A 27088-nucleotide genomic window follows, 5' to 3' on the forward strand; every position below is an offset into this window, starting at 1 on the left:
TCTAAAGGGAATCGAGCGGGCTTTAATGGCGGTGTGGCATACTGCTGCCAGAAAGCTTTTCTTGTGTGCGCTTCCTTGGTTTAAATGCTTGTTTTCGGTGAAATATTTGAGTTTTAACCCTTAAAATGTTTTTTTTTTTTTTTTTGTTTTTTTTGTTGTTTTTTTTCCCCTCGAGAGTTTCTCCAGATAATCGCCGGTTCTGTGGCGCCACGTGGCTGCGTTTTCTGTGATAACTGCCTCTCTTACAATTCCATTTTTTTTTCCTCCCAAATTACTTGCAGCAGTCCACGTGTTTCACTCTGCACCTCTTCACAGCCGCCATCTTTGTTTCCTTGCCCTCCTTTTGTTTGTGTTCTGATTATGTTCATTTTTCTTTTTCTCTTCACGACGATGTCTGCCAGTGGAGTGTTTTTACGTCGCTTACATTTTTTAAGTTCCTCTGCAGTAATGAATGCTTTCTTTAAATTTTGCCGTTTCTTTTATTACTACATACTTTATCAAAGCACTCAGGTAACGAATTGCTTTTGTTCTTTACACCTTCTCTCCATTATGGGTGGAACATTGGCCAGCCGGTCGTGCTGAATGTCTTCACACTTTTTATTTTCATTAATCAGCTAAGTGCATGTTAATGTTACATGATTTGCGTGCACAGATTGTACATTTTCTTTCCACTTGTTTTTGTTTTTTTGTTTTTTTTTTGGTATGTTAACAAATTTTGCTGGTAAAATTAAAATCTTGAGTTGCATTTCTCCCTGAGTGGCTTTTAGCTTGGCGTTTGCAAATCTTACTTTGCTTTTTGTCATCTCTTGTAACTTGTGTTTCTGTCTCATTGCTTCTCCTGGACCAGACTGTGCAGCGGCCGGAGGCTGGCTCGCTCCCCTTTGCCACCTCGCCTGATTTGACCCTAAATTTTTAGGAGTACTAAATTAAACTGGGCCTTTTAACCAAGTGAAATCGGCCTGACTCGAAATTGACCACCTCTGCCTTCCAGTAATCGAAGCGCCCCTGTTGACGGCGCAGCAGTTGAAAGACACCACGTCTAGTCTGGTCCAGCTTTCGATGAAGCTGCTGCTATCTGACTTGCTGCTGTCTGCTCTCTGCTGGCTCTCACAAACTCGTGTCCCTTTCCAGGCTGGATTGATGTCACCTGGGATGCTGGTGGCTCAAACTCTTACCGTATGGGTGCAGAAGGAAAATATGACCTCAAGCTTGCGCCAGGGTACGACCCTGAGTCAGCGCCGTCAACCAAACCTGTTTCATCCACTGTTTCAGGCACAGCGCCAGTGTGGAGCAGCTTGGTGAAAAATAACTGTCCGGACAAGTCTTCTGCAGCTGGAGCGAGTTCCTCTAGCAGGAAAGGAAGCAGCAGCTCTGTGTGTAGCGTCGCCAGTAGCAGCGATATCAGTCTGAGCTCGGCGAAACTCGAACGCCGGTCTGAAAGTGGGATGGAGCAGAGCACAGCCTTGAACGCCGAGAGCCACGAGCCCATCGTCGTCCTCTCCACCACCGTGAGCCTGCCACACCCTGACGGAGGCTCTGCCTCAAGCACCAGCACTTTATTGGCCGACTCCGGCAACGATAATCCGGACAGGAAGATGGGTACCGACGGCACCATTCGTCCGCCCGGCGACCCAGGAGCCATATCGATGGGAATTGTCAGCGTGAGCTCACCGGATGTCAGCTCCGTGTCGGAAGCGTCCAGTAAAGAAGCCGCTTCTCAGCGTCCTTTGTGCTCTGCAAACAACACCAGACTCTCCGTCAGCTCTCTGCTGGCGGCCGGGGCGCCGATGAGCTCCAGTGCGAGCGTTCCCAATTTGTCGTCTAGAGAAGCCAGCTTAATGGAGTCCTTCGTCCGACGAGCTCCTAACATGTCCCGCACAAACGCCACTAATAACATGAACCTGAGTCGCAGTAGCAGTGACAACAACACTAACACTTTAGGAAGAAATGTCATGAGCACTGCCAGTGAGTATGGCCTCCCTGCTCTCTTTCTCCTTAGGGTTAGGGTGCATGCTGGCGCCTTAGCTCCCGCTTTTATAGGCGTTTTGAAGCCTTTTTTGCTGGTAAATGTAGTCCTATCATTTTGATGTTAAATTGTCTTTACTTTTGGTGATTAAGTTTAAAGGCTGGTTACCAGACCTTGGGGAAACAGGGCCTTGAACAGCAGCACAACTGTCCACCTAATGTGTAGGTCTTCTGTCATTCGAGTGTCCGACTTATTGAAGTTGAGTCTCTGCTGGTCACCATCAGACCTTGCAGGAGGCCTGGCTTTAGAAGCTAATGGCCCGATAGGCTCTTCACTATGAATATACTTCCTAGTTTGTGACGTTCGTATGATTGCCTTTGTGGTGGATTCAGAGTATTAAGACCACCTGTTCACTCTTTCGCGTATTTTGCAGCTGCACCCTTTGTGCTAAAGTCATTGCAATTCAGCCCAGAATGACAAAGCGGAAACAGGATTTTGGACATTTTTTTTTTGCACATCTAGCAAAATTAAAAAACGGAATCCTCACAGTGACACAAGTATCAAGACTCCCTTACTCAGTGCTTTGCTGAAGCAGCGATTCCTTTGGTTTGACGTGTAAAGCTTCACACGCCTGGATTTGGGAATTTTCTAACCTACTTCTCCGCAGCAGATCCTCTCTAGCTCTGTCAGGCTGGCTGGAGTCCGTCGGTATTCAGTTATGTTTGATTAGATGATTTATTTATAAAAGCACATTTAAAACAGCAGAGGTTGCACCAAAGTGCTGTACAAAAAACATTAAAATTAACACAATACAAACAATCCTGCAAAAGCAGATTAATAAAACAACCGGTTATAACATCCACCACAATCCCATCATACACAGTGAAGAAAACCAGTAGGTCTTACAAACCTCAATAGAGGATGAAGGCCTGATGTGCAGAGGCAAGTCATTCCAAAGCCTAGGAAGGTCTCCCCACAGATGTGGGCTCTGGCTGGACCACTCAAGGACGACCACAGAGTTTTCCCTCAGCCACTCCTGTACTGTCCTTGCTTTGTCCTGTTGGAAGGTCACCCAGAGGGCCCTGAGCAGGTTTTCACGAAGGTCAGCTCTGCACTTTGCTCCAAATCAACTTTCCTTCGACTCTGTCTGATCTCAAAGCCCCCTGATGCTGAACGTCAAACCCACAGCATGTCGCTGCCTCCAGAATGCTTCACCGCTGGAATGGCAGACATGACCTTGATCTTGGTTTCAGGTGAATTTTGCCAACTCCAAGCGGGCTTCCACGTTTCTTTTACTGAGGAGAGGCTTGTCTGTGGCCACGTCAGGGCCAGACTGTTGGGAGTGTTGCAGTGATGGTTGCCCTGGAAGTTTCTCCCATCTGTGCACACGATGTCTGGAGTTGAGCCAGTGTGGTCATCGAGTTCTGTGTCACCTCTCTTACTAAGACCCTTCTCCCACGATTGCTCAGTTTGACCAGGCGGTCCATTTTATGGAGCAGTGTTTCAGATGCCACATGAGGTCTGTTCATGGGCCACACAGAGTCATGAATTTCAATAGTGCTGATTGAGAAAGGGTTGTGAACGGTTTGCAGAGTCCTGTGGATGGGTCGCTGCTTGCAAGGGAATAACAACCCCTGCAACGTCAAATTGCGCGTTTACACCTGCCCCCATATCCCGAAATGCAAAAATATTGGTGATTGTCCAAAGGGGATCCCACATAGACAACAGTTAGATAGATAGATAGATAGATAGATAGGATACTTTATTAATTCCCATACTCCAGCAGCAGCATACTGATAATAACAATATTAAATTAAAGAGTGATAACAATGCAGATATACAGACAGACAATAACTTTGTATAATGTTAACGTTTACCCCCCAGGTGGAATTGAAGAGTCGCATAGTGTGGTGGAGGAACGATCTCCTCAGTGTGTCAGTGGAGCAGGATGGTGACAGCAGTCTGTCGCTGAAGCTGCTCCTCTGTCTGGAGATGATCCTGTTCAGTGGATGCAGTGGATTCTCCATGATTGACAGGAGTCTGCTCAGCGCCTGTCGCTCTGCCACGGATGTCAGACTGTCCAGCTCTGTGCCTACAATAAAGCCTGCCTTCCTCACCAGTTTGTCCAGGCGTGAGGCGTCCCTCTTCTTTATGCTGCCTCCCCAGCACACCACCGCGTAGAAGAGGGCGCTCCCCACAACCATCTGATAGAACATCTGCAGCATCTTATTGCAGATGTTTAAGGACGCCAGCCTTCTAAGGAAGTATAGCCGGCTCTGTCCTCTCTTGCAAAGAGCATCAGTATTGGCAGTCCAGTCCAGTATTGGCATCAGTATTGGCACTCCCTGGTATTTATAGGTCTGCACCCTCTGCACACAGTCACCTCTGATGACCACAGGTTCCAGGAGGGGCCTGGTCCTCCTAAAATCCACCACCAGCTCCTTGGTTTTGCTGGTGTTCGGGTGTAGGTAGTTGATGGTGATTCTCCAAGGGGGGTTGTACCACACTAAACCCCATCCTCTCCCCGCGAATCAGCGTCGATCCTGAAAGGGGGACACACAACCCCCAATGATGAGAACTGAAGGGACCCCTCTGGATGTCAGTCTGTGGAAATGGCGTGTTGCAAAATTGCATCACAAGAAAAAAATGAGAACCACTGCTATGAAGAGTCACGGCTGTTCCAAACGTCTTCCATTTAAGAATTATGGAGGCCACTGTGCCCTCGGGAACCTTCAATGCTGCAGACCATTTTTGTGCGATTTGTGGCTCGACACAATCCTGTCTCTGAGCTCTGCACGCAGGTCCTGCTTCTGTAGACAGCCGTGTGCCTTTCCTAATCCGCCCAATCGGTTGACTTGACCAGAGGTGGACCCCAAACATCTCAATGGTGATCAACAGCATGGGATGCACCCGAGGTAAAGCAAAGGGGTCTGTAATGCTGGTGTCAATGGGATAGTTCAGTTTTTTATTGATAATTTCACAAAAATTTCTAAATGTCTCTCTTCACTTTGTCATTCTTGGGTATTGAGTGTTCCTAAATGGGAGGGGTGGGGGTGAATTTAAACGATTTTAGCCCAAGGCTGCAACACAGTAAAATGAGAAGAGTGTGTGAGTACTTCGTGTAGGCGCTGTGAGGACGTTCAACACATGGATTTGCAGTTACAGAGCAGTAAATGGTGAACATCATTTGTTTTGGAACATTCCCCATTAGGCGCTCGTGTTGTCCCATTTGAAGGTTGGCTTCGTACAAGTAGTGGGAGATATACCTCTGGTGTACTGTATTTCTGGTATGGATTTTGTGAAAATGGTTTTGCTGGTTTTCTAAAAATGTACTGGTGCGCTAAAGCTTGTTGGAAAATCTGGTAAGCACATTTCAACTTAAGACAGAAAATTTAAAAAGTAACTTTTTGTGAACTGCGTGCGGTGAGTGAGTGAGTGACCCATTTTAGGATATTACCCAGAGTGCTGTGCAGCTCAAACTGATGAGTGAGTCAGGAGAACCAAAAAAAAAAACTGCAGCAGCAAATGAGAGTTGAAACGAAGCTGGACCTTTGTGCTCCGAGAGACACCAACGACTCGCTAAGATTGTTAAAGTCAGTCATGGTAAGTAAGGGATGTCCTGTGATGTGACGGGAGCTTAAGCTACGTATGGAAGAAGTTGACATTTTATGCTGTAGTTGCTCCATCTTTCCCCAAGGTCTGAAAATCCGTGATTTGCTTCATGAGTGTTGCACGTGTAAATGTGCTTTAAAGCAGTTGAATGCCCACAGTCCTGTACAGGAGGTTCCTTGATACCCCTGGTGTGTACGTGTTGTGACCCCCCCCCCCCCCACACACACCTAATTCTCTAATTATAATTTTAAAATCTTGCATTAGATCCATAAAAGAGATGGACAGGTTAACTGCATGCGGCACTTGATAAGAATGCCTCATGATGCTTTTATACTTTGTCTGACTGCTGATATATATATGTGTGTAAAAAATAAACTTACTGGATGTGCGTTTCTTTAGCAGGATATGAAATTTCTGCCCCCAAATTGGTTACACGACATTGAAAATCAATGCAACTGTTAACCATATTTTGGATGTTAAACATTCATCCAGTGTAGGAAGAAGGTTAAACAACTTAAACATGGTGGTTTTAATGCACCCTCTCCCCATTTTTAGAGGTTCTCCTCCTAACCCCTGTGTGTGTGTGTGTGTGTGTGCGCGCGCCACCCCAGAGTACTGTGACCCTTCACTTTACTGACATTTTCTTACATTGCAGCCTTCTGCTAAAGTCTTGCAGGTGACATAGTGGTCGAGTTGCTGCTTTGCAGTAAGGGAGGTTGTGGGTTCGATTCCCAGGCCCCCTCTGTGTGGAGAGCGCTTTGAGTAGTGAGAGAAGTGCTATATAAATGTAAAAAATTATTTCAGTTCATTTTTTTCCCCCCTAATCAAACAGAACACAATACCCCAGAATCACAAAGCGAATGCAGGTTAGGAATTGGGCCAAATTTATTAAATGACAAGAGGGTTCCCACCCTGCTTGTTTCACTCAGCCACTTTGCGTCTCTGCCGCTCGCGTTGTGAAGAGGGGGGCTGAACGCACCCCAGGGAGACGCAGTTGTCCTCCAAATCCCCCTCTTAAACGCTGGTACAATGGGAAACAAAGGTTTTTTTTTTTTTTTTTTTAAATAACCTCCTCTTTGCTCGATCAGCTGCTGCCATGCCGCGTGATCTTCATCTCACACAGCATTTCGAACATTTAAAAGTCTGTACAGCAGCTGTCCTACTCTTTGTCTTTTAGTTCCGGCCCCTGTCATGGTTAAATCTTTTGGCACAAAGTCCTTGATATTTTTTAGTTTATCATTTAAAAATGGAATAAGAATCTGAACTTCTAACAACATCACATTAAAGTTCGATAAATTCTGAAACGAATGATATCAAACATATATATGTAGGTTTTAAAATAAGCCCGACTTAAAGCGTGACAAAAAAAACGTGATGACATAACATCACCGTTGCGCTTTTAGGCTTAGGATTTTATTTATATATATATATATATATATATATATATATATATATATATATATATATATATAATACACACACCGTATTTACCCGTGTACATTTTTTCCCGAAAATTGGCATCAGAAAATCAGGTGCACGTCATACACAAGGAAATTTTTTTCTGTAATGTTTACTACTTCTGCTTGGGCTCTTTCTGTCTCTCTCTCTCTCTCTCTCTTTTGTCATGCAACAAAAACAGAAGGGCATTTTCTGGAAAACGTGCCCTAAACTCTTCCTATACAATCACAACATGTGTCGTACATGGGGAAAATTTTTTTTGTGATTTTCTTTGTAAAAAATAATGTGCACGTTTTACACGAGGGCGTGTGGTTCACGAGTAAATACAGTGTGTATATATATATATATATATATATATATATATATAATAGAGAGAGTAGATTAAAAAAAACTGAACTGTAAAACTGACAAAAGAATTCCGACTCTCTACTCAATACTTCATTGAAGCCCCTTTGGCATTCGTTACAGTGGTCTTGAGTTTGACACTGCAGGCTCCACCCCTAGATTTGAGTATTTCCTACCGTTCTTGTCAGCATATCCTCAAGGTCCTTCTGGTCATCAGGTCAGATGGAGACCATCAATGAGCTGCGATTTTTCCCAGCAACCCCACCCCCCCTTCAAGTCTCTTCAGAAGACAAGATGTTTGATTGGGTTCAAGTCCAGGCTCTGTTGTCCCCCAGCCACTCCTGTGTTGTCTTTGCTTTGTCTTGCTGGACGGTGAACCTTCAGCCCAGTCTTGGGTCCAGAGTGGACTAAGCAGTTGGTTGTTAAGGATTTCTCCGTACTTTCACCTTCAGCGTTCAGTTTTCCCTCAGCACAGTCTAGTCCTCTAGTCCCTGTTGTTACACCGCCATGTCTCATTGCCTGAATGGTACTGCACAGGTGATGAGCCGTGTCTGGTTTGCTCCAGACATGATGCTTAGAGTGGAGACCAAATAGTTAGCAGAGATTCTCGTTAGTGACGGCCCTTCAGGTATGTGTGTTTTATATTTTATGTTTTTCAAACTCCAGGTGGACTTTGATGTGTCGTCTGCCCACTCTGTCGTAAAGCCCAGATTAGTGGAGTGTGGCAGTGGTGGCTGTCCTTCTGGAAGTTTCTCCCATCTCCACACAGGTTCTCCTGAGCTCAGCCTGAGTGACTATTGGGTTCTTGGTCACCTGTGTACCAAGGCACTTCTTCCATGATTGCTCAGTTTGGTGGTGCAGTCAGCTCTAGAAGGTGTTGTGGTCGCTCTCAACTTTCTTCTGTATGAGAATAATGGAGGCCACCTCGGGAGCCTTCAGTGCTGCAGTCTAGCCCAGATCCATGCCTCGTCACAACCTTTTAAGCTCTGCAGGCAATTCCTTTGACCTCCATGGCTTGGTTTTTGTTTACCTGCCGGACCTTCTGTAGACAGTTGGGTCTGCCCTTTCCTAATCGTGTCCAGTCAGTGTGAATTGACCACAGGTGGGCTCCAAACAAGGTGTAGAAACATCTCTGTGATGATCAATAGAATGGGATGAACCCGAGTCAAAGCAAAGGGTCTGAATATTTGTGTCAACTTGATTTTTTTCTTTATTTTTAATACATTTGCACTATTTCTCAAATCCTGTTGTCACTTTGTCATTCTGGGGTGTTGAATTTTGCCCAATGAGGAATAAAATGATTTCACACAAGGCTGCAACATAACAAAAAGTGAGAAAAGTGGAGGGGTCTCAGTACTCTGTGATGGCAATATGTGTGTGTGTGTGTGTGTGTCAACAGGAATAGATTCTCTTTAGGTAAATTGGCTGTCGTATGTTTATAGGATCTTTATTGTCATTTGTACAGAACCCGTGAAAGACTGTCTTAGGTGTTTGTCAGTGCCAGGGAGTCCATAACGCAGTGACTGATGTGTTGTCTCTTTTTCCTCCTTCACCTTTCTGCTTTCTGTTGCAGCGTCTCCACTTATGGGTGCTCAGAGTTTTCCTAACCTTACAACTACCGGTACCACCTCAACTGTTACATCGACGTCCATAGTAACCAGCAGCAATAATGTAGCCACGGCAACAACAGGTTTGTCCGCTGGCCAGTCGCTCAGTAACACTCTGACCACCAGCCTGACCTCAACGTCGAGTGAGAGCGACACGGGTCAGGAAGCTGAATTTTCCTTATATGGTACGCTCAGCCATGATTTTTGTTTGTTGTGGTTTTAGTGGGTGGACTTGTGGTCTGTGACGAGTGGCTTTTGTTCAATTGTGTCATTGTCTTTGGTGGTGCTCTCTTAATTAGATATTCTCCGCTAATACATCATTCCTTTGTGGCTTTGATAACAGATTTCTTAGACAGCTGTCGAGCTAACACATTACTAGCAGAGCTTGATGATGAAGAGGATTTGCCAGAGCCTGATGAAGATGATGACGAAAATGAAGATGACAATCAGGAGGACCAGGAGTATGAGGAAGTTCTGGTACGGTGCAGGGTAAACTTTGGTTTCCTCTTTTATTTATTTTTATTTTTTTATGAAATGTATTTTATAGCTCAGAAGGGGCACACAGCCTTACACATGCCCCCACATGCACTCACTCTGTGGGTCCATTCACCTAGCACTGAGTCATGTGAAAAAGTAGGTGCACCCCATATATTGTGTGTTCTTTTCTAGCATATATGGACATGTCAAGATTTGATCTTCATTTTAAGAGTATCTATAGACGAAGGTGATATAAAACATAGATGTACTTAATTTGTCTCCAAGTTGGCATTTTACAGTGTCATAGTGTATGTATGTATGTATGTGTGTAAATAATAATATATGTAAAAAATATAAAACCTAAAATAAAAATTTGAGAGCGAGTGAGAAGCGCAGATATCTGGGAAGGGCTCATAGTGGAACGGCAGATCCTCTGCTTCAAAAGGAGCCGATTGAGCTCTTTGGAGCATGATATGAATGCCACTTGGACGCCTCCTTGTAGAGGCCTTATGGGCACAACCAGCTGGTAGGAGACCCCAGGGATAGATCCAGGGCTCTGTGGGAGGATCATATGTCCCAGGTGGTCTTGGAACACCTTGGGAATCCCCCAGTCTGAGTTGGTAAGTGTGGCTGGGGAAAGAAATGTATGGGCCTCACTTCTGAGATTGTTGTCCATGTGAACTGGTCTCCGATAAGCGATGGGAGAACGAATGAACGAACGAATGAAAAAATATGGGGGTTTTGTGCCCTCAAACATCACACAACTGAAAGGATACTGCATGGAGGGGAGAGGAAAAACGTCCTCCCCAGTCGATGTCGGAGACTGCAAGACAGTTGAGTGAAACTTGAGGGGTTTCTGTCAGAGCTTGTGCTGTTTCCCATTGTAGAAATATACAGAAAACATGTCCATTATGTCAGATTTTCTTTAAGCAGTATTTCCATCAAGAGGTTTGTTAGATCAATAGGACTTTATTTGTCCTCAGAGGGAAATTTGGCTCATAGCTTCTGTAAAAGGCTGCGTGTAGAAGTAATACAAGGAAGATTAGTGAGGTTAAAGATAAGCGAAAACTCCAATTCAGGATTAGAAAATTATGAGGAAGCAAAGGAATCTTCCACAACAGGATCCTATTAAGAGAGTTGGAGAAAAATGGCCAGAAGGAAGCAACAGGGACATGGCCCCCATACATATCGAGTAATGTGCCTGTGACATTAGGAGAGCAAGGGTCACACAAGATCTTGGAGAAAGTCCTGTGACAAGCACTTTTGTTGGGCAAGATCTAGACAGGGTGTGAAATCCAAATGAATGTCTTTTGGCTACCAGAGAGTTTATTTCACAGTAATGGGGGGGGGGGGGGGGGGGGATGTTAGACGGATTTAAATTGAATGACGTGTAGTGCGGTGACTATTTTCTTGGCAGAAATTAAAGAGCAAAACATATGCAATGGTAGAAGAGGGAGAGAGGATGACAAAGGTACACCTGAGATGAAGGTAGAAAAGGAAGAGGCAGAATGAATAAGAAACTTCGAAAGTAATCAGTAGAACAATAGGAGTTCCAAGTCGTCAAACATGTCTCCCATTGTCTTTAGACTAAGATCTGCCCATGGAGGACATGGTATACTGAAACCATCAGTTCTGAAGGCCACATGATGATAAAAGTGGGTCTGTAAGTGCTGTGCTGGGCGGAAACCAAGAGGTCCCAATTCCCCGAGTTTGGGAAACTGCAAATTATATTTCGTACAATTCTGCACCTTCGGAGACATCTGCATAGACGACGTTTGTGGATCTTTTGAACAACTTGGCACATGCTACGTTTTGTGTGCACCTACCAGAAATTGTTTTGGAGGACACCTTTCCTAATCGTCCAGCGCTACTGTTGGCGTTTACCACAAATTTACTGCATGAAATCCCATTGATATATCAAACTTCCTAATTTGCCTCTGGTGTCATCATTAAAATGTTACTAAATTTTTTTATTTTTATTTTTATTAAGGAAGAGGAAGAATATGAAACCAAAGGAGGACGTCGCCGGACCTGGGACGATGACTTTGTGCTGAAGCGTCAGTTTTCGGCTTTAGTTCCTGCTTTTGATCCCCGTCCGGGTCGAACGAACGTTCAGCAAACTACTGACCTTGAGATTCCCCCGCCAGGTACTGAAGTTGCCCCGACTCACTTGCTTCACTCCGTGTTCTGTGGCTTGGTTTTCTGTTCCTAACGTGGTTGTTTTTTGTACGTGTTGATTCAGTGATGTGAGGCGGATTCTTATATTTAAATGAACCCGTTCAAATAGCCACATTATTAGCAAAAGGCCTTAAAGAATAATGTATTGAGGCCTGTGAATAATATGGGTGAATCACAAGGAATATGTCCACAGGCATTCCATGAGAAACTTGAATATAATAAATTATACTTTCATTGTCGTTAAAGTACAACGAGAACTAGGTTTGTCTGTGCACAAACACAGGGGTCTCCAGCTTCCTTCCTGGTTTTCATTCGAACCTTTTCCATAGTTAGTGCCATTTTTGCAGCTAAATAACTTCTCTCCATTTTAAGATTCTGTCATCTGAATTGCTTAATTTCTTTTCCTTAAACGGCACCCAAACAGAAGTTAACCAAACTGACCAATCGTGCTAGTAGGTATCTGTGTAGGGTTTGTGCCAACGTGACGTGTAGTCACACTTTTGAGGAGGTGCGCATCAGTGGGTGTTTTTATATTTTCATTCAGGTTTGTTCACCATTTATGGAAGAGTATTTTGGACAAAATAATTTAAAAAAAGTACTGTAAAATGTTACAATAAGTAAATTTAAAGAACATGAAATGTGAATGTAAATAATTGTTGCAGAATGTCTTTTGTTGCTTTTTTATTTTTGTCCGCAATATTCCTCCAAATGCAACATGAAGTACGGCTTGAATTTAAAACTGTCACTTTCACTCATCAAAACTGGGAGGGCAAGCTGTACAATTGTTCGGAGAGGATATGGTCGTTTTTAGCTTGACTTAGTGGCTCATACTGTGCATTCTTAGAGTTGTGACTATGCATGTCGACTAGGGGGTGCAAGAAAAAGTTTGCGAAGAAGTGACTTTAATTCTATACGAGGTGAGACACAAAAATATCCTGATTGGTAAAAAAAACAATTATCGATGACTTACAGTGTTCTAAACATGGTCACCTTCTCTATACTCCCCCTCCTGATCTCTACACCGCTTCAGACGTATCTTCCATTGCAATTTCAATGGCACTCCACCTGATCCTGTCACACCTGGATCACCGCAATGCACATGTAAGAATGCTGTTCATTGACTTCAGCTCAGCATTCAATACTATCATTCCCAGGCAGCTGATCAGTAAGCTGGATCTGCTTGGACTCAACACCTCCACCTGCAACTGGATTCTGGACTTTCTCACTGAAAGACCCCAAACAGTACAGATTGGGAATATAAGATCTAACACCATCACACTGAACACAGGTGCCCCCCAGGGTTGTGTGCTGAGCCCGCTACTCTTCACGCTGCTGACCCATGATTGCACCTCCAAGTTTGACACAAACCACATTATCCAGTTCGCCGATGATACTACAGTAGTGGGACTCATCGAGAATGACGATGATGCGGCGTACAAAGAAGAGGTGGAACGGCTGGCACTTTGGTGCAAAGACAATAATCTGTCTCTTAATGTTGAAAAGACAAAAGAGTTGATTGTTGACTTCAGGAAGACAAAGGCTGTCCATCTCCCACTCAGCATTGATGGCGTCTCAGTAGATAGAGTGAAGAGCACCAAGTTCCTTGGTGTTCACATCATAGAGGACCTGTCCTGGACCAAAAACACCAACTATCTTACAAAAAGAGCCCAGCAGCGTCTTTACTTCCTGCAACGACTGAAGAAGGTGCACCTCCCCAAACCCATACTTACCACCTTCTACAGAGGCACCATAGAGAGTGTCCTGACCAGCTGCATCACAGTCTGGTATGGAAACTGCCCTGCCTCCGACCGCAAAGCCCTTCAGAGGATTGTGCGGACCACTGAGTGCATCATTGGCAGCTCTCTACCCAGTCTGCAGGAGATCTACACCTCACGCTGCCTTCATAAAGCCACTAGTATCATGGCTGACCCCCACCACCCCTCCCACCAACTGTTTACTCCTCTTCCATCTGGAAGACGACTCTGCAGCATCAGGAGCAGGTCTGCGAGATTGTGCAATAGTTTCTTTCCCCAAGCAGTCCGGCTCCTGAACACCATGCTGCCCTCCTCCATACTGGACTCTTTACTCCACACACTCTCTGGATTACATAACACTACATAATACTGTACATTTTTTTTTTTATCATAGTTTTATATATATTGTGTATTGCACCTTTTGACTCTGGAGGACGATATTTCGTCCCATTGTGTACTGTAAGTATATTCTTAGGATGAAAATAAAGCTTGACTTGATTGAGTCTTCTTGCTTGAGGATCTTCAACAGGATTGCAGTTTCTGTCTTCACTTCATCCATTGCATAGAAATGTCTTCCCTTCAGGTCACTTTTGATTTTCGTGAGCAAGTAAAAATCTCCGGGAGCTAAATCAGGAGGATAATTGAGGACAGGAATGTTTTTATCAGTCAAAAACTGCTTTATGGAATAAGAGAAAAATTCACAAATTTAATGTTGATTCGCTGTTTTTCATCTGACATTGTCGCGGCAACTCGTGTAGCGATTGTTGTGCAAATACTGAGTGGGCTCTTCGTAGGATATACCTGGTCGGTTTGAGAGGCCGTGTAGGAGGAGGTGTAGTTCTGTGATTCACTTCCAGCCGAACTCCAGTTTTCCAGGCAAAGCCCCAAGCCCAGTCCGGTTATTTTTGTGTCTCACCTCGTAAACTGCAGAATTGGGAGCCTGCATCTGAAGGGTCTGCTGTAAATGTGCTATTTGATTCCCGGAAGTTTAAGTCCATTGTACCAATGATTCACCAATTAGAACACAGCACTCATTAGATCCTGCCTTCTCAGCTTTGATGAGTGAAAGTGACAGTTTTACATTCAAGGCCTATTTCATGTTGTGTGCGGTATCATCAGTAACATAAATGCAGGAAGAAATGAGCAAATACAATGAAGTTATTTTAACATACAAAAATATATTTTGAGATAATGTACCCTAAGTTCTTGTCAATAAGCCGCGGCTTATCTAAGGAAAAAAGTTGTGAAAATGAAAAAATAGAATATCGGCTTATACATAAGTCCGGCTTATACATCCATCGCGGGGGTTGCGTTCCAGAGCCACCCGCGAAATAAGAATATCCGCGAAGTAGAAACCATATGTTTATATGGTTATTTTTATATTGTCATGCTTGGGTCACAGATTTGCGCAGAAACACAGGAGGTTGTAGAGAGACAGGAACGTTATTCAAACACTGCAAACAAACATTTGTCTCTTTTTCAAAAGTTTAAACTGTGCTCCATGACAAGACAGAGATGACAGTTCCGTCTCACAATTAAAAGAATGCAAACATATCTTCCTCTTCAAAGGAGTGAAGCAAACAAATCAATATGTCTGTTTGGCTTTTAAGTATGCGAAGTACCGCGGCACAAAGCTGTTGAAGGCGGCAGCTCACACCCCCTCCGTCAGGAGCAGACAAAGAGAGAGAGAGGGAGAGTTTGTTTTTCAGTCAAAAATCAATACGTGCCCTTCGAGCTTTTAAGTATGCGAAGCACTGTGCAGCATGTCTTTTCAGGAATCAGCTTTACAAAAGATAGCAACGTGAAGATAATCTTTCAGCATTTTTAGACGAGCGTCCGTATCGTCTAGATGTGCAAACAGCCCCCCTGCTCAATCCCCATACGTCAGGATCACAGATAGTCAGCGCAAGAGAGAGAGAACAGTAAGCCGGGTAGCTTCTCAGCCATCTGCCAATAGCGTCCCTTGTATGAAATCAACTGGGCAAACCAACTGAGGAAGCATGTACCAGAAATTAAAAGACCCATTGTCCGCAGAAATCCGCGATATATATTTAAATATGCTTACATATAAAATCACAATTTAAATGACCGCTACGCGCTCGTGTTGACTCGGCGACGCCCAGAGCAGAAAGAACGCGCTCCGGCCGCTCCAACCGCGCCATGCGGGGAGTGAGAGAGACGGCAATATCTCACACTCTCTCCCCCCTTAAAGAAATTAAATGGGCGCGAGTGAGACCACTGACCTCCCTCCCTTCTATTAGTTATAGGTTATAGTACGTTCGGCTTATCCATGAGTCCGGCTTATCTATGATACGATTTTATTTTAAAAATTCGTATGATTTTTGGTCTCCGGCTAATACATGAGTCCGGCTTATAGACAAGAACTTAGGGTAATAATTTATAGTTGCATTTCATGTTATTTGTCACATTTCACAGGATTTTTTTTTTTTTTTTGTCCTAAACATTCCTCCATAACCATGAAATTATGAAGCTAACATTTTTTCTTAGCCATTACTACAAGCTTACATAAGTTAAATAATGTTTAAAAAACCATTTTTGGATGGTGGTTTGTTTTTTATTTTTTTGAAGACAAAATCAAAGCTGTTGGTTTTTATCGAGGAGAGCTGCAGACTGGTTTTTACTAATTCAGTTCAGATGTCAGACTGAATGTTTGATTGTCCCAGCGATTCAGTGCACCGCGACTGCTTCTCAGTTGCTTAGGTTATGTAAATGAAGTCTGCGAATGAAAATCGCTGGAAAAGTCGTGTTATCTGTCACGGCCTTAAGTCAGAAATTTCCTCCTGTGCTGGCGAGCAGCAGCCTCAGGGCCCTGTAGGGCCTGGATGAAGGAAGAGCCCAAATGAAAAGGCATGAGCCCACTGTTGTGACCGTTCTGTTCCCAATGCAGGTACTCCTCATTCCGAGGTCCTTGAAGAAGTTGAGTGTGCGCCCTCTCCTCACCTAGCTTTAATTCTGAAGGTAGCGGGACTCGGAACTGCCAGAGAAGTTGAACTACCTCTTTCAAACTATAAATCCACCATCTTCTATTATGTTCAAAAACTGCTGCAACTTTCCTGCAACGGCAATGTGAAATCCGATAAACTTCGTCGCATTTGGGAGCCAACGTACACGTAAGTAATGAATGATTCGAAATCGGATTCCTACTTCGGTTGAGTTGGTCAGCATTGTGCTTTGTTTGTTTGTTTTTTTTTTTTTATTTTAATTTGGTCCTAATATTGTGTTTTAGGATAATGTACAGAGAAATGAAGGATTCCGACAAAGAAAAGGAGAGTGGGAAAATGGTAAATATGATGAACTTTGTGTATTTGTGGTTTTGTTTCGAGCGTAGATCTCTGCCTCTTAACGCTCTCTAATTCTGGTTGGGCGATCACTAACCTCTGGTGGATATTCCTGACTGTGTATTCTGATAATTTTGTTTTAACTTTGCATGCTCCTGTTTGAATGCATGTGTGCTCCATATGACTTTACAATCAGGGAAGGCCAACATTTGGTTCTTCCTGTTGTAGGGTTGCTGGTCTGTAGAGCATGTGGAACAGCACCTTGGCACTGATGAATTACCAAAGAATGACTTGATAACCTACTTGCAGAAGAATGCAGACTCGACTTTCCTTCGGCGCTGGAAATTAACCGGCACTAATAAAAGTATTAGGAAAAACCGAAATTGTTCACAGCTCATAGCTGCATACAAGGTATACAACAGCCTCCGACTCTCTTTTCTCCATGACTTGGTGCTCGACAAAACTCTTCAGCCTTTATTTTTAACCAGTTTCTTTCAGCTTTGCCTTTTGTTTGCTGTGACTTTGTGCGTAGCTTGTGTTTTTTGTTTAATGGACTTGACCAGCTTTGGTTTCTGGGCTGGTGTAATTTAGAGGATGGAAATTAGTTGGAAGTCTTGCATGCTCTTTTGAAACTGAGGGTGGGAGATGTTCTTACCAAAATAACCTTTTCATAGTAGTGAGTGGTGATGCTTTAAAGAACTCGGCTGTAAACGTTTTAATTTAGAGCCGAGGCTTGGCGGGGTGGGAAGCGGCGTCACTTGTTTAAAACTTTTTTCCATCCCTGCTCAGGATTTCTATGAACACGGATCAAAGTCATCGGGGTTAAGTCATGGATCCCTTTCTTCTCTCCAGAGCTGCAATATTCTTAGTTCAGCAAAGGAGCCAGCTCAGGCTAAGGCAGGCAGCGCTCAGAACGCCTGTGGCGTGGAAGATGTTTTACAGTTGCTGCGTATTCTGTACATAATTGCCAGCGATCCCTACACGACAAGGAATCCGCAAGAAGGTAACGTCCTCGTAGCAGGGGTACATTCTGCTGATGTAGTTCTTCTTCTTTCTCTTTATTTTCTTGGGGCAATTAAAACAAATCATCAAGCAAAAACTGGCTTAGCCCTTTGCTGTGCATACTTGGGTCTGTTTGGTTATATCCACACTACTACCTGTTTTGTTTAAAGCCCACACATGAGTCTCCGTCTTTGTCTTTTGTCCATGCAAGCCTGAAAACAGACTTTTGAAAACGCCCCCCCAGAACCATATATTTATGAAAGCGCCGTCTTAACATTGCAGTTCGGATGTGTAAAAAAACGATGACTTTTGAAAGTGCTTATGTGGCCCTTCTTTGATTGAATCCTGTTGGTCTGATTTACTCGTCAGTTACTCTCAATAATAATTTCCACTGCACATTCAGTCAGTCCAAACAAAGCAATCTCCTTTTTTGCGTATCCACCCTTGCTGTTGTCCGTGTGTGGGTGCAAGCTGCAAATGAATGTTCATTTTGGAGGACTCTCCCAGATTCACCTCGAAAGAAAAAAGAATCGTCGATCTCTTCAGGGAATCTGCTGAAATGAACCCGGGTTCATCCAATGGCCTCCAGTGTAGTGTTTTGACTGACCTTATCTCTGGCGTGGTTCTTTTCCTCTCCTCCTTTACTACAACCTCTGTTCTCCCTCCTTTATTGTTGGCCATCTGAGACGGGTACTCCTTACACTGCCATACAAAGCTTTCTCTTACCTGAACGGACTCTTCTGTTGTATTATCAGAACACAGAAAGGTCAAGCAGACGTGACATTCGTTAGAAAGTGCACTGTGCAGGTCACAGCCTCCAAGTCAACGTGTGACATGTTGGGGTCGGCCTTTGAGGAGATTTTACATGAACATGACAAGTGAAACTGGGCAAAAAAGAATTTGTATTTCTTTGATCAGATAGGCCGTCATGGTGATGCTTTTAACGACAGAAGTGGATTTTTTGAGAAAATGTATCCCTTTGAAAACCGTTTCTGGATTCAGCAGCTCCGACTTGCTTACCAGCTCACCTGAAGGAGTTTGCTGTCATGTTGATGTGGTTTTGTTCAGAGGCGACCGTGGCGACTTTGTGTTCATGTCTCATATCTGAGAGCGTCGCCAAGTCAAATGTCATAGAAACCAATGATGTTACAGTAATAAAATCAAATAAGCCTGCCAGTGAACCGGTGAGCTGCTGTGCCTGGGCAGTGAGCGTCGCCTTCTCTCTTGGGTCACCTCTTCTGTGCCATTGTGACATTATGTGGTTTACCCAGGCCAGCAAGTGTTTTCTCTGTGTTTTTATACACTTTCCATTTGAGGTGTTTGCATTGTTTCCTCTTCATCCACTGGCGTCACCCCCAAACCCCCACCCCGGCCCTCCACCTCTCCTCTTCATGTCATTCTCCACTGCCTTATAACCTCTGGCATCACTTAAATGTGTGCCAAACCTGCTAACAAGAAAACAGCAATTTTAAAGTGCCACTCGCGCGTGGTGATGGGATTGGGGACAGAAACTTTGTGGGCATGTTATGAAGACGATGGTCTGTCTTCAGTTTCTCCCTTGCCTTTTATTTTGTGCGCCTTTTTGAAGTTTCCAGTTTTGCACTAATAATGTGGTGGTGGGGTGGGCACCCCTTTTTACTCAACAGATGATCAGCTCCAATTCAACGTCTCTCCAGATGAGTTCACCAGCAAAAAGGTCACAACCAAAATCCTGCAGCAGATTGAGGTAAATATTCTTGGCTGAACTGCTTTATGAATAAACTAAAATCATAAAGTGTTTAGTGTCACATTTTATTTTTGCTCATTTTATGCAGGAACCTCTAGCTTTAGCGAGCAGCGCATTGCCAGATTGGTGTGAGCAGTTAACCAGCAAGTGTCCTTTCTTGATCCCCTTTGAGACGAGGCAGCTATACTTCACGTGCACAGCATTCGGAGCATCCAGGTAGGCGGCGTTTTGGTGACTTCACTTTGTGTGGGCTGCGGCAGCGGCCTGCATATTTTGAGGTGAGAAGCGAGAGCCACACGGGCCAGTGCCTTTTTGGATGCTTAGTGAAGACTTTTTATTCGCTCAGTGAACACTTGCATCCAAAGTGATTAACACAATCGGATTCACTTCATTCTGGGGGGTGTTTAGGAACAAATGTTAGAGGACAAGGGGACAGAATTGATCAACACAAGCGAAGCGCTCAGTAAATAAATGAAATTATTGGATACAAAAACCTCACTGCGGTTGGACAAATTGATGCGCTTCTTAAACACACTGAGGACGTCAGGTGTTTGAGTGGAGGTGGGCAGCTCGTTCCATCAACTAGGAGCTGCACGTGAAAGGAGTCTGAATTGAGATTCGATGCAATGCAGAGTTGGCATCGCCAGATGCCATTCATCAGCAAGTGGGCGAGAGAGTCAAGGACCTCAGAAGTGTCTCCATATATATTGATGCGTGACTCATTGACCACTCTGAGGGCAAGCAAAAAGGCTTTGGACTTAATTTGTGCTGCAACAGGGAGTCATGGGAATGATCTGAGAAGAGGAGTGACATGTACTCATGTTGGCTGGTTGAACATCAGAGGAGGTGTTGCATTTTGACTCCTCTGCAGCAGCTTGGTGACACATGCCTGGTAATTCTGTCAGCAGGGAGTCGCAGTTGTCCAGTCTGGACCAGGACTTGTGCCCATACCTTGTCAGATATGGACTGATCTTGCAGATGTTGTACAGGGAGACCCTGAATATTCTGTTGTAACTCCCGTTAGGATGAAGCAATCTGAACCAGAACAATCCGCTCTCTACCTTTCGACGTGTGTGTAATCGATTGCATGACATGCGATGCTGGAAGTGGTTTCCGTTTTCTGACAGACGCATTTTGACGCGGCGCTCCATGTACCTGAATGTGTCTGCAAGTGTCTCTGGGGCAATAGCAGCAATTTCACGTTGGATGTTTTCCTTCAAATCTTCCACAGTGCGGTTTGTTCCAATAGACTTTTCCAGTTAGCAGACCCCAAAGGAATTAGTCTGGTGGTGTCGGATCCGGCGACCGTGGTGGCTAAAGCTCCTTTGAAATGACCCTTTTGCCGAAGGACTCCATTTCTGCCAGGCTCCTTGCTGATGTGTGATGCATTGCTCCATCTTGCTGGAAGTCACCTTCAGTTAACTCAGCGATCATCCAGTTGATTCTGACATCGCTTAAACGAATTGGTGACCCAATAGGTTTGCACCATGAAGATGCGCTGCTCCATACTGTACACCACCATCGTGACAAGAAGTCGAGTGACTGAGTGAAGGGGTACGGGCAGGGTGCACCCAGAAGTTGCAAACGGAGGTTAAACGTCGTGACGGCTGTCCAGCGCCTACCTCGTCGCACTGACAAAAGGGGCATCTCAGCTTGTTCGAAGCTCCATATATACGGAGGAGCACATTGCATGTGGTTTTGTTCAGATTGCTTCATCTTCGAGAGAGTTACTACAGAATATTCTGGGCCTCGACAATCCACAACACATCCCTGGCAGAGGATTTCTTTTGACAAGAGTGGCTGCTGGCATTGGACACCATGCTGTACTGAACATGAATGCAGATCCATTTTTTCTCATGGTCTTTGTTGCCATCTAGTGGATGGCCTTCACTTCTTCGATTCTTTGTTGTTGACACCCGCCTTGAATGAGTTAAACAATTGAAACTGTTATAATAATTAATGATAATTATACCATGAATAAAGGTCTGTCTCCATTCAGTGGTAGTTCTGAGAGCTTACCAGGGGATATCATTGACTGTCCCCCACAATTCCTTATGGTCCAGAGAGTCCAGGAGCTTAACATTCCCCCACACCCCCAAGTAGCCACTTACAGTATATGTGAACTCACCTGTACTGCTGAACAGCCATTAGGCCTAAACCCGAGTTTCTTATTCTGCACCATTGTGCTGCTCTGTTAATTCTTGGACTTGGCTTTGTGATTTCAGGGCAATAGTGTGGCTTCAGAATAGGCGTGAAGCCACCATGGAACGTTCCAGGCCAACTGTGCGGCGGGATGACCCCGGGGAGTTCAGAGTGGGGAGGCTGAAGCACGAGAGGGTGAAAGTGCCAAGAGGTGACAGCCTTATGGAGTGGGCTGAAAACGTGATGCAGATTCACTCGGACAGGAAGTCGGTTTTGGAGGTAAGTTGAATTTTGTAGCATCAGATTCAAATCCATTGCTTATGCGTCATTGGACACACACACACACACACACACACACACTGCAGCTAAAAGTGACACAGTTTAAATTTTTGCATCATATCCAATTTTTATTTGACTCTTTCAATCCAAATCTAACCACAAGTGTGTACAGGTGCCTATCTGGAGTGTGCGCCACATGTGCAAATTTAATAAAAACAAATCCGTTGGGCAGCTATGTGCTGGCAGAACACCACAAACATCAGCAGCCTGCAGGATGCAGCACTCCATCATGGTGTTTTCAGCACTGGATGTCTGGGAATTCTTTTGCTTTCGACAGTAAGGAAGAGAATTTGAAAACTGTTAAGATGGTAGCTATGCAAGGAGGAAGAAGAGTGAGTGAAGCCAAACAACGTGAAACCAACTGTGAAGCATGGGGGTGGCAGCATCTTATTGTGAAGGTAAAGAGTCTCGGGCACATCAGAAAATAAATGTCATCATAAAGGAGAGAGGATTATCTAGAGACAACATCTCAAAGACATTGGCCAGAATGTTAAAGCTTCATCACAGATTTGCCACCCAGGGGAATAATCATGCGAAGTTGTAACAAAATGACAACAAGGTGAACGTATTGGAGTGGCGCTCACAAAGCGCTGACCTGAAGTACTCCACATAGGAAATAAAAGTGTTAGAGCTGAAAAATCAAAAATCCACCTTTATGAGAACGATTTAGGAGTCGTCGTGAACGCGACACTATCAACTGCCAGGCCGTGTTCAGAAGACATTAAGAAGGCCTACAGAATGTCAGGTTATATAGCGCCTTGATGTGTGGAGTAGGAGGTTCTGCTCAAGCTTTATAACACACTGGTGAGACCTCATCTGGAGTCCTGTGTGCAGTTTGGGTCTCCAGGCTACAAAAAGGACATAGCAGCACAAGAGAAGGTCCAGAGAAGGGCGACGAGGCTGATTATGGAGGGCTACAGGGGATGAGTGATGAGGAAAGATTAAAAGAGCTGAGCCTTAAGGAGATGAAGAGGAGACCTGACTGAAGTGTTTAAAATGACAAAGTGAATTAGTCCAGTGGATCGAGTCAGTGACTTTAAAATGAGTTCATCAAAAGCACGTGGACACAGAAACTTGTGAAGGATAAATTTCTCACAGACATTAAGAAGTTAGAACCCCAGAAACATGGAATAAGTGAGCAAGTAGTGTGGTGAACAGTTGGACTTTAAGGACCTTCAAAAGTCAACTTGATTTTAATTTGGAGGAATTAAGTGGACAGGCCTGGCGCACTTTGTTGGGTTGAGTGGCCTGTTCTCGTCCGAATTGTTCTGATGAATCCCATAGGAAAGTTGTGGACTCCACTGATAAAGTGTGTCTGTCCAAGGAGGCCCACAAAGCCAACTAAGGGTTGCGTTTTTGTATTTTAATGTTACTTGTCTTTGTTCTTCTTCTTTCTCTCATTAATTTAATGGAAGGGTGGATACAGTGACACCTGGATTGTGTCTTAACAAGTTCATTCAGAATAATCTGTTTAAATATTTTAAAACTGGTAAAGGACTGCAAATACTGAGCGGTCATCTGTAGCATTCAGACTTTGACTAAACCCCTTTCTGTCTTGTTAGGTTGAGTTTTTGGGAGAAGAAGGGACAGGATTGGGTCCTACATTAGAGTTCTATGCACTAGTGGCAGCAGAATTCCAGAGAAAATCTTTGGGAATTTGGCTTTGTGACGACGATTTCCCGGATGACGAGTCCCGCCAGGTGAGTCTGTACTTTGCAATACAAGCTGTGTGAATCTCATCCCCTTCCTAAGGTGAACTTTTGTAATGCGAACATTCAGTTACCGTTGATTTCAATAAAAAACAAGTGTGAACGCTTCTTGGCCCGACAGACTTTAAATGTCACCTCTAAAGAATGACCTTGTGATCCTTTTTGGGCATTTCGAAATGTTTTCGTGATTTGTTTTTTGGTGACCTGACGTTACTTGTGTGATTCACAGAAATGCCACCTGTCATTTTGACACAGGTTAAATGGTGCAGCTCAGCTTGTGACTCCAATGGTGTCAACGCTGTCACATTCTACTCTGATGTCTTAGGTTGTTGGGGCATCCCAGCCGTGGCACATTGTTTATAAGGAGCGAAAGATAAATGATGAAATAACTTGAATTGTTCAAATTGGTTATTAGGGTTTTAGAGGAAGACACAATATTCTTAAACACGGGTTTCCTTAAGATGAAGGGGTGCTTTGTCACATTAAGCAAATACTTGCTAAACCCTGGATCTATAAAAGTGTAACCCTTGGTGTCACTCACGTCTTGTGTATTAGTAAAATAAGAATTCTGAGAGGCCTGTCGAGCACCAGCGACTCAAACTCCACCAAGAGAAGCTGCAGTCTTGTTCTCGGGGCTTCTGTTGTGTTAACAAGTCTTCACGTCCTGGTAATGTCCCACGTGTTCTTGGTATTCTTACGCCGTTTTTCAAATCCGTGTATTTAATTTCTACGGTTGTCTTGAAGTGTACTGCTTTGCCAAGTGCTCCTAAGCAGAAATGCATTGCGATGAGCTTAGCTGATTTTCGTTACATTTTTATAGTAATGGGTAACAAAAGTGTAGCATGAGCAGGGTCTACCAGAACCCAACTCCATTTTCCAGTTAGACCAATGCTTTAGTGTCTCTGGTTTCTGTTACTGTGGGGTGTTTCAGGAGTGTAACCCCTGTGAATAACGAGAATTGATTACTTCGGTGTGACGGGTGGGAGAAGTCGTATGGATGACTAGAGATCAGTGCTTTTGGATAATCTTAGAGAGAAAGTTGTGTGGGATCGGAAAAGTTGGCATTTTATGAAGAGGACCTGAAAACAGGAGGGTTTGGAAGTGCATTTTATTTAGTATGCAGATTTCAATTTGTTAGTACAAGAATTCATTTTATTATCTACAATCAAAATAAAAAGTATCTGAACCCTTTGGAATGATCTAGTTTACTGCATGAATTGGTCATAAAAGTGATGTGATCTTCATCTAAGTCACAGGTCCTGATCTTCACAATGAGCATAAGCCAATGACACACATAATTCTACTCTTTCATGTCTTTATTTTACAAACACATTCGGCGTTCACAGTGGTAGTGGAAAAAGTAAGTGAACCTTGGGATTTAATAAGTGGTTGACCCTCCTTTGGCAGCAATGACCTCAACCAGGCGCTTCGTGTAACTGCAGATCAGACCTGCACATCGTGCGGCGGGCAATTTGAGCCCATTCTTCCCTGCAGAACTGCCTTAACTCTTCCATATTCTTCGGTTGTCTTCTGTGTGTGGCTCTCCTCAAGTCATTCCACAGCATTTCAATAGGATTGAGATCTGAGATCTGAGCTCTGACTGGGCCACTCCAAAAGGCCGAGTTTGTTCTTCTGAAGCCATTGTGCTGTGGATTTGCTGTGATGTTTGAGGTCATTGTCCTGTTGCATCACCCAGCCTCTTGATGGACAGACGCCCTCACATTATCCTGGAGAACTTGTTGATAAACTTGTGAATTCATTTTCCCCTCGATGGCAAGCTGTCCAGGCCCTGATGCAGCAAAGCAGGCCCAAATCATGATGTTCCCTCCACCATATTTGACTGTAGGGATGAAGTTTTGATGTTGATATGCTGTGCCCTTTTTATGCCAAATGAAGTTCTGCTTGTTCCTCCCAAATAGTTCAATTTTGTTTTCATCACTCCATAAAACATTGTCCCAGTACTGTTGTGGAGTGTCCAAGTGCTCTTTCAGCAATGTTCTTTTTTGATAGCTATGGCTTCCTTCTTGGTGTCCTGCCATGGACTCCTTTCTTGTTGTGTAAAGTTGACTTATGAACAGAGATGTTGGCCAGTTCTAATGACTTCAAGTCCTTTGCTGTCACTCGAGGGTTCTTCTTTGCCTCATTGCTGACTTTGCGTGGGGGTCATCTTGGCAGGGCACCCACTTCTAGGCAGAGTAGCCACAATACCAAACTGTCTCCATTTATAGACAACTTGCCTAACAGTAGACTGACGAATATCTGAAGTCTTTGAGATGACTTTGTAATCCTTTCCAGCCTCATGTAGATCATGTAGATGTCGACAATTCTTGATCGTAGCTCTTCAGACAGCTCTTTTGTGCGAGGCGTGATTCCCATCTGGATATGCTTCTCGTCAAAAGCTCAGACTCAAACTTTATAGTGTTTGTGATCAATCAAAGTCATTCTGGGCCACCACACCTCTGAAGTCATTTCATTAAATGGACTCCAGGGGTGCGAAATTCGGACTGCAAGGAGCTTTTTAAAAGTCGTTAGCTTAGGGTTCACTTACTTTTTCCAACCTTCAGTTTCACAGTTTGACTGATTTATTCAATATGGTCAACAAGTCTCTGAAAATCTGTGTATCTGTAGTTCTAGGAGGCTGTGTTTGTTCATTATTGTGACCGACATGAAGATACGTTTTATATGGGAATTAGACATAAATATCGAGAATTCCTAGGGGTTCACATACTTTTACTTGGACGGTATAGTGTATGAATACATTCGTAATGTCCCTTTATCCTGTTTCTTTAGCCGTACAGCCTGCTCAGTCACGGTCTGATCTGAGTGACCCTGCTAATACTGTGCTGTCTCCTTTGCAGGTTGACCTAGGAGGGGGTCTCAAGCCACCAGGGTACTACGTGCAGCGCTCCTGTGGACTTTTCCCTGCCCCGTTTCCACAAGACAGCGACGAACTGGACAGGATCAGTAAACTTTTCTTTTTCTTGGGTGTTTTCTTAGCCAAGTGCATACAGGACAACAGACTGGTGGACATCCCAATTTCTAAGCCCTTTTTCAAGTTGATGTGTATGGGGGAGCTCAAAAGCAATATGAGCAAGCTGCTGTACGAATCCAGGGGTGACGGCGACATGCACTTTTCTGAAATTCAGTCGGAAGCTTCCACCGAAGAAGGACATGATAATTACTCAGTGGGAAGCTTTGACGAAGACTCCAAATCTGAGTTTATCCTTGACCCACCAAAGCCCAAGCCACCAGCATGGTATCATGGAATCCTGACCTGGGAAGACTTTGAACTGGTTAACCCTCACAGGGCCAGATTCTTGAAGGAAGTGAAAGAGCTTGCAATAAAGAGAAGGCAGATACTGTCCAACAGGGCCCTCTCTGAGGACGAGAAGAACACCCGCCTACAGGACTTGGTTTTGAAGAACCCGTCTGGTTCTGGGCCGCCACTCAGCATTGAAGACTTGGGGTGAGCTG

At 44.1% G+C, this 27088-nt stretch overlaps 1 protein-coding gene across 10 annotated transcripts in view; it reads left to right on the forward strand.

Annotated features, from left to right (window-relative positions):
* Nucleotides 1-27088, forward strand: part of hectd1 (HECT domain containing 1) — a 98541-nt gene that overhangs the window by 57857 nt on the left and 13596 nt on the right. For 2 of the 10 annotated variants that reach the window (XM_028821341.2, XM_028821342.2), the window contains exons 25-37: nt 1132-1965; nt 8955-9173; nt 9332-9477; nt 11456-11612; nt 16306-16528; nt 16645-16699; nt 16925-17107; nt 17486-17699; nt 19345-19424; nt 19513-19640; nt 21650-21845; nt 23468-23605; nt 26473-27080. In XM_028821341.2, the coding sequence (XP_028677174.1) occupies nt 1132-1965; nt 8955-9173; nt 9332-9477; nt 11456-11612; nt 16306-16528; nt 16645-16699; nt 16925-17107; nt 17486-17699; nt 19345-19424; nt 19513-19640; nt 21650-21845; nt 23468-23605; nt 26473-27080 (3181 nt within the window). The remainder of the gene's footprint in view (nt 1-1131; nt 1966-8954; nt 9174-9331; nt 9478-11455; nt 11613-16305; nt 16529-16644; nt 16700-16924; nt 17108-17485; nt 17700-19344; nt 19425-19512; nt 19641-21649; nt 21846-23467; nt 23606-26472; nt 27081-27088) is intronic. The other 8 variants (XM_028821346.2, XM_028821345.2, XM_028821347.2 and 5 more) reach the window with 8 other exon arrangements.

This window comes from Erpetoichthys calabaricus, chromosome 16 (assembly GCF_900747795.2).
Source record: "Erpetoichthys calabaricus chromosome 16, fErpCal1.3, whole genome shotgun sequence".
In the NCBI taxonomy this organism is placed as follows: Eukaryota; Metazoa; Chordata; class Cladistia; order Polypteriformes; family Polypteridae; genus Erpetoichthys; species Erpetoichthys calabaricus.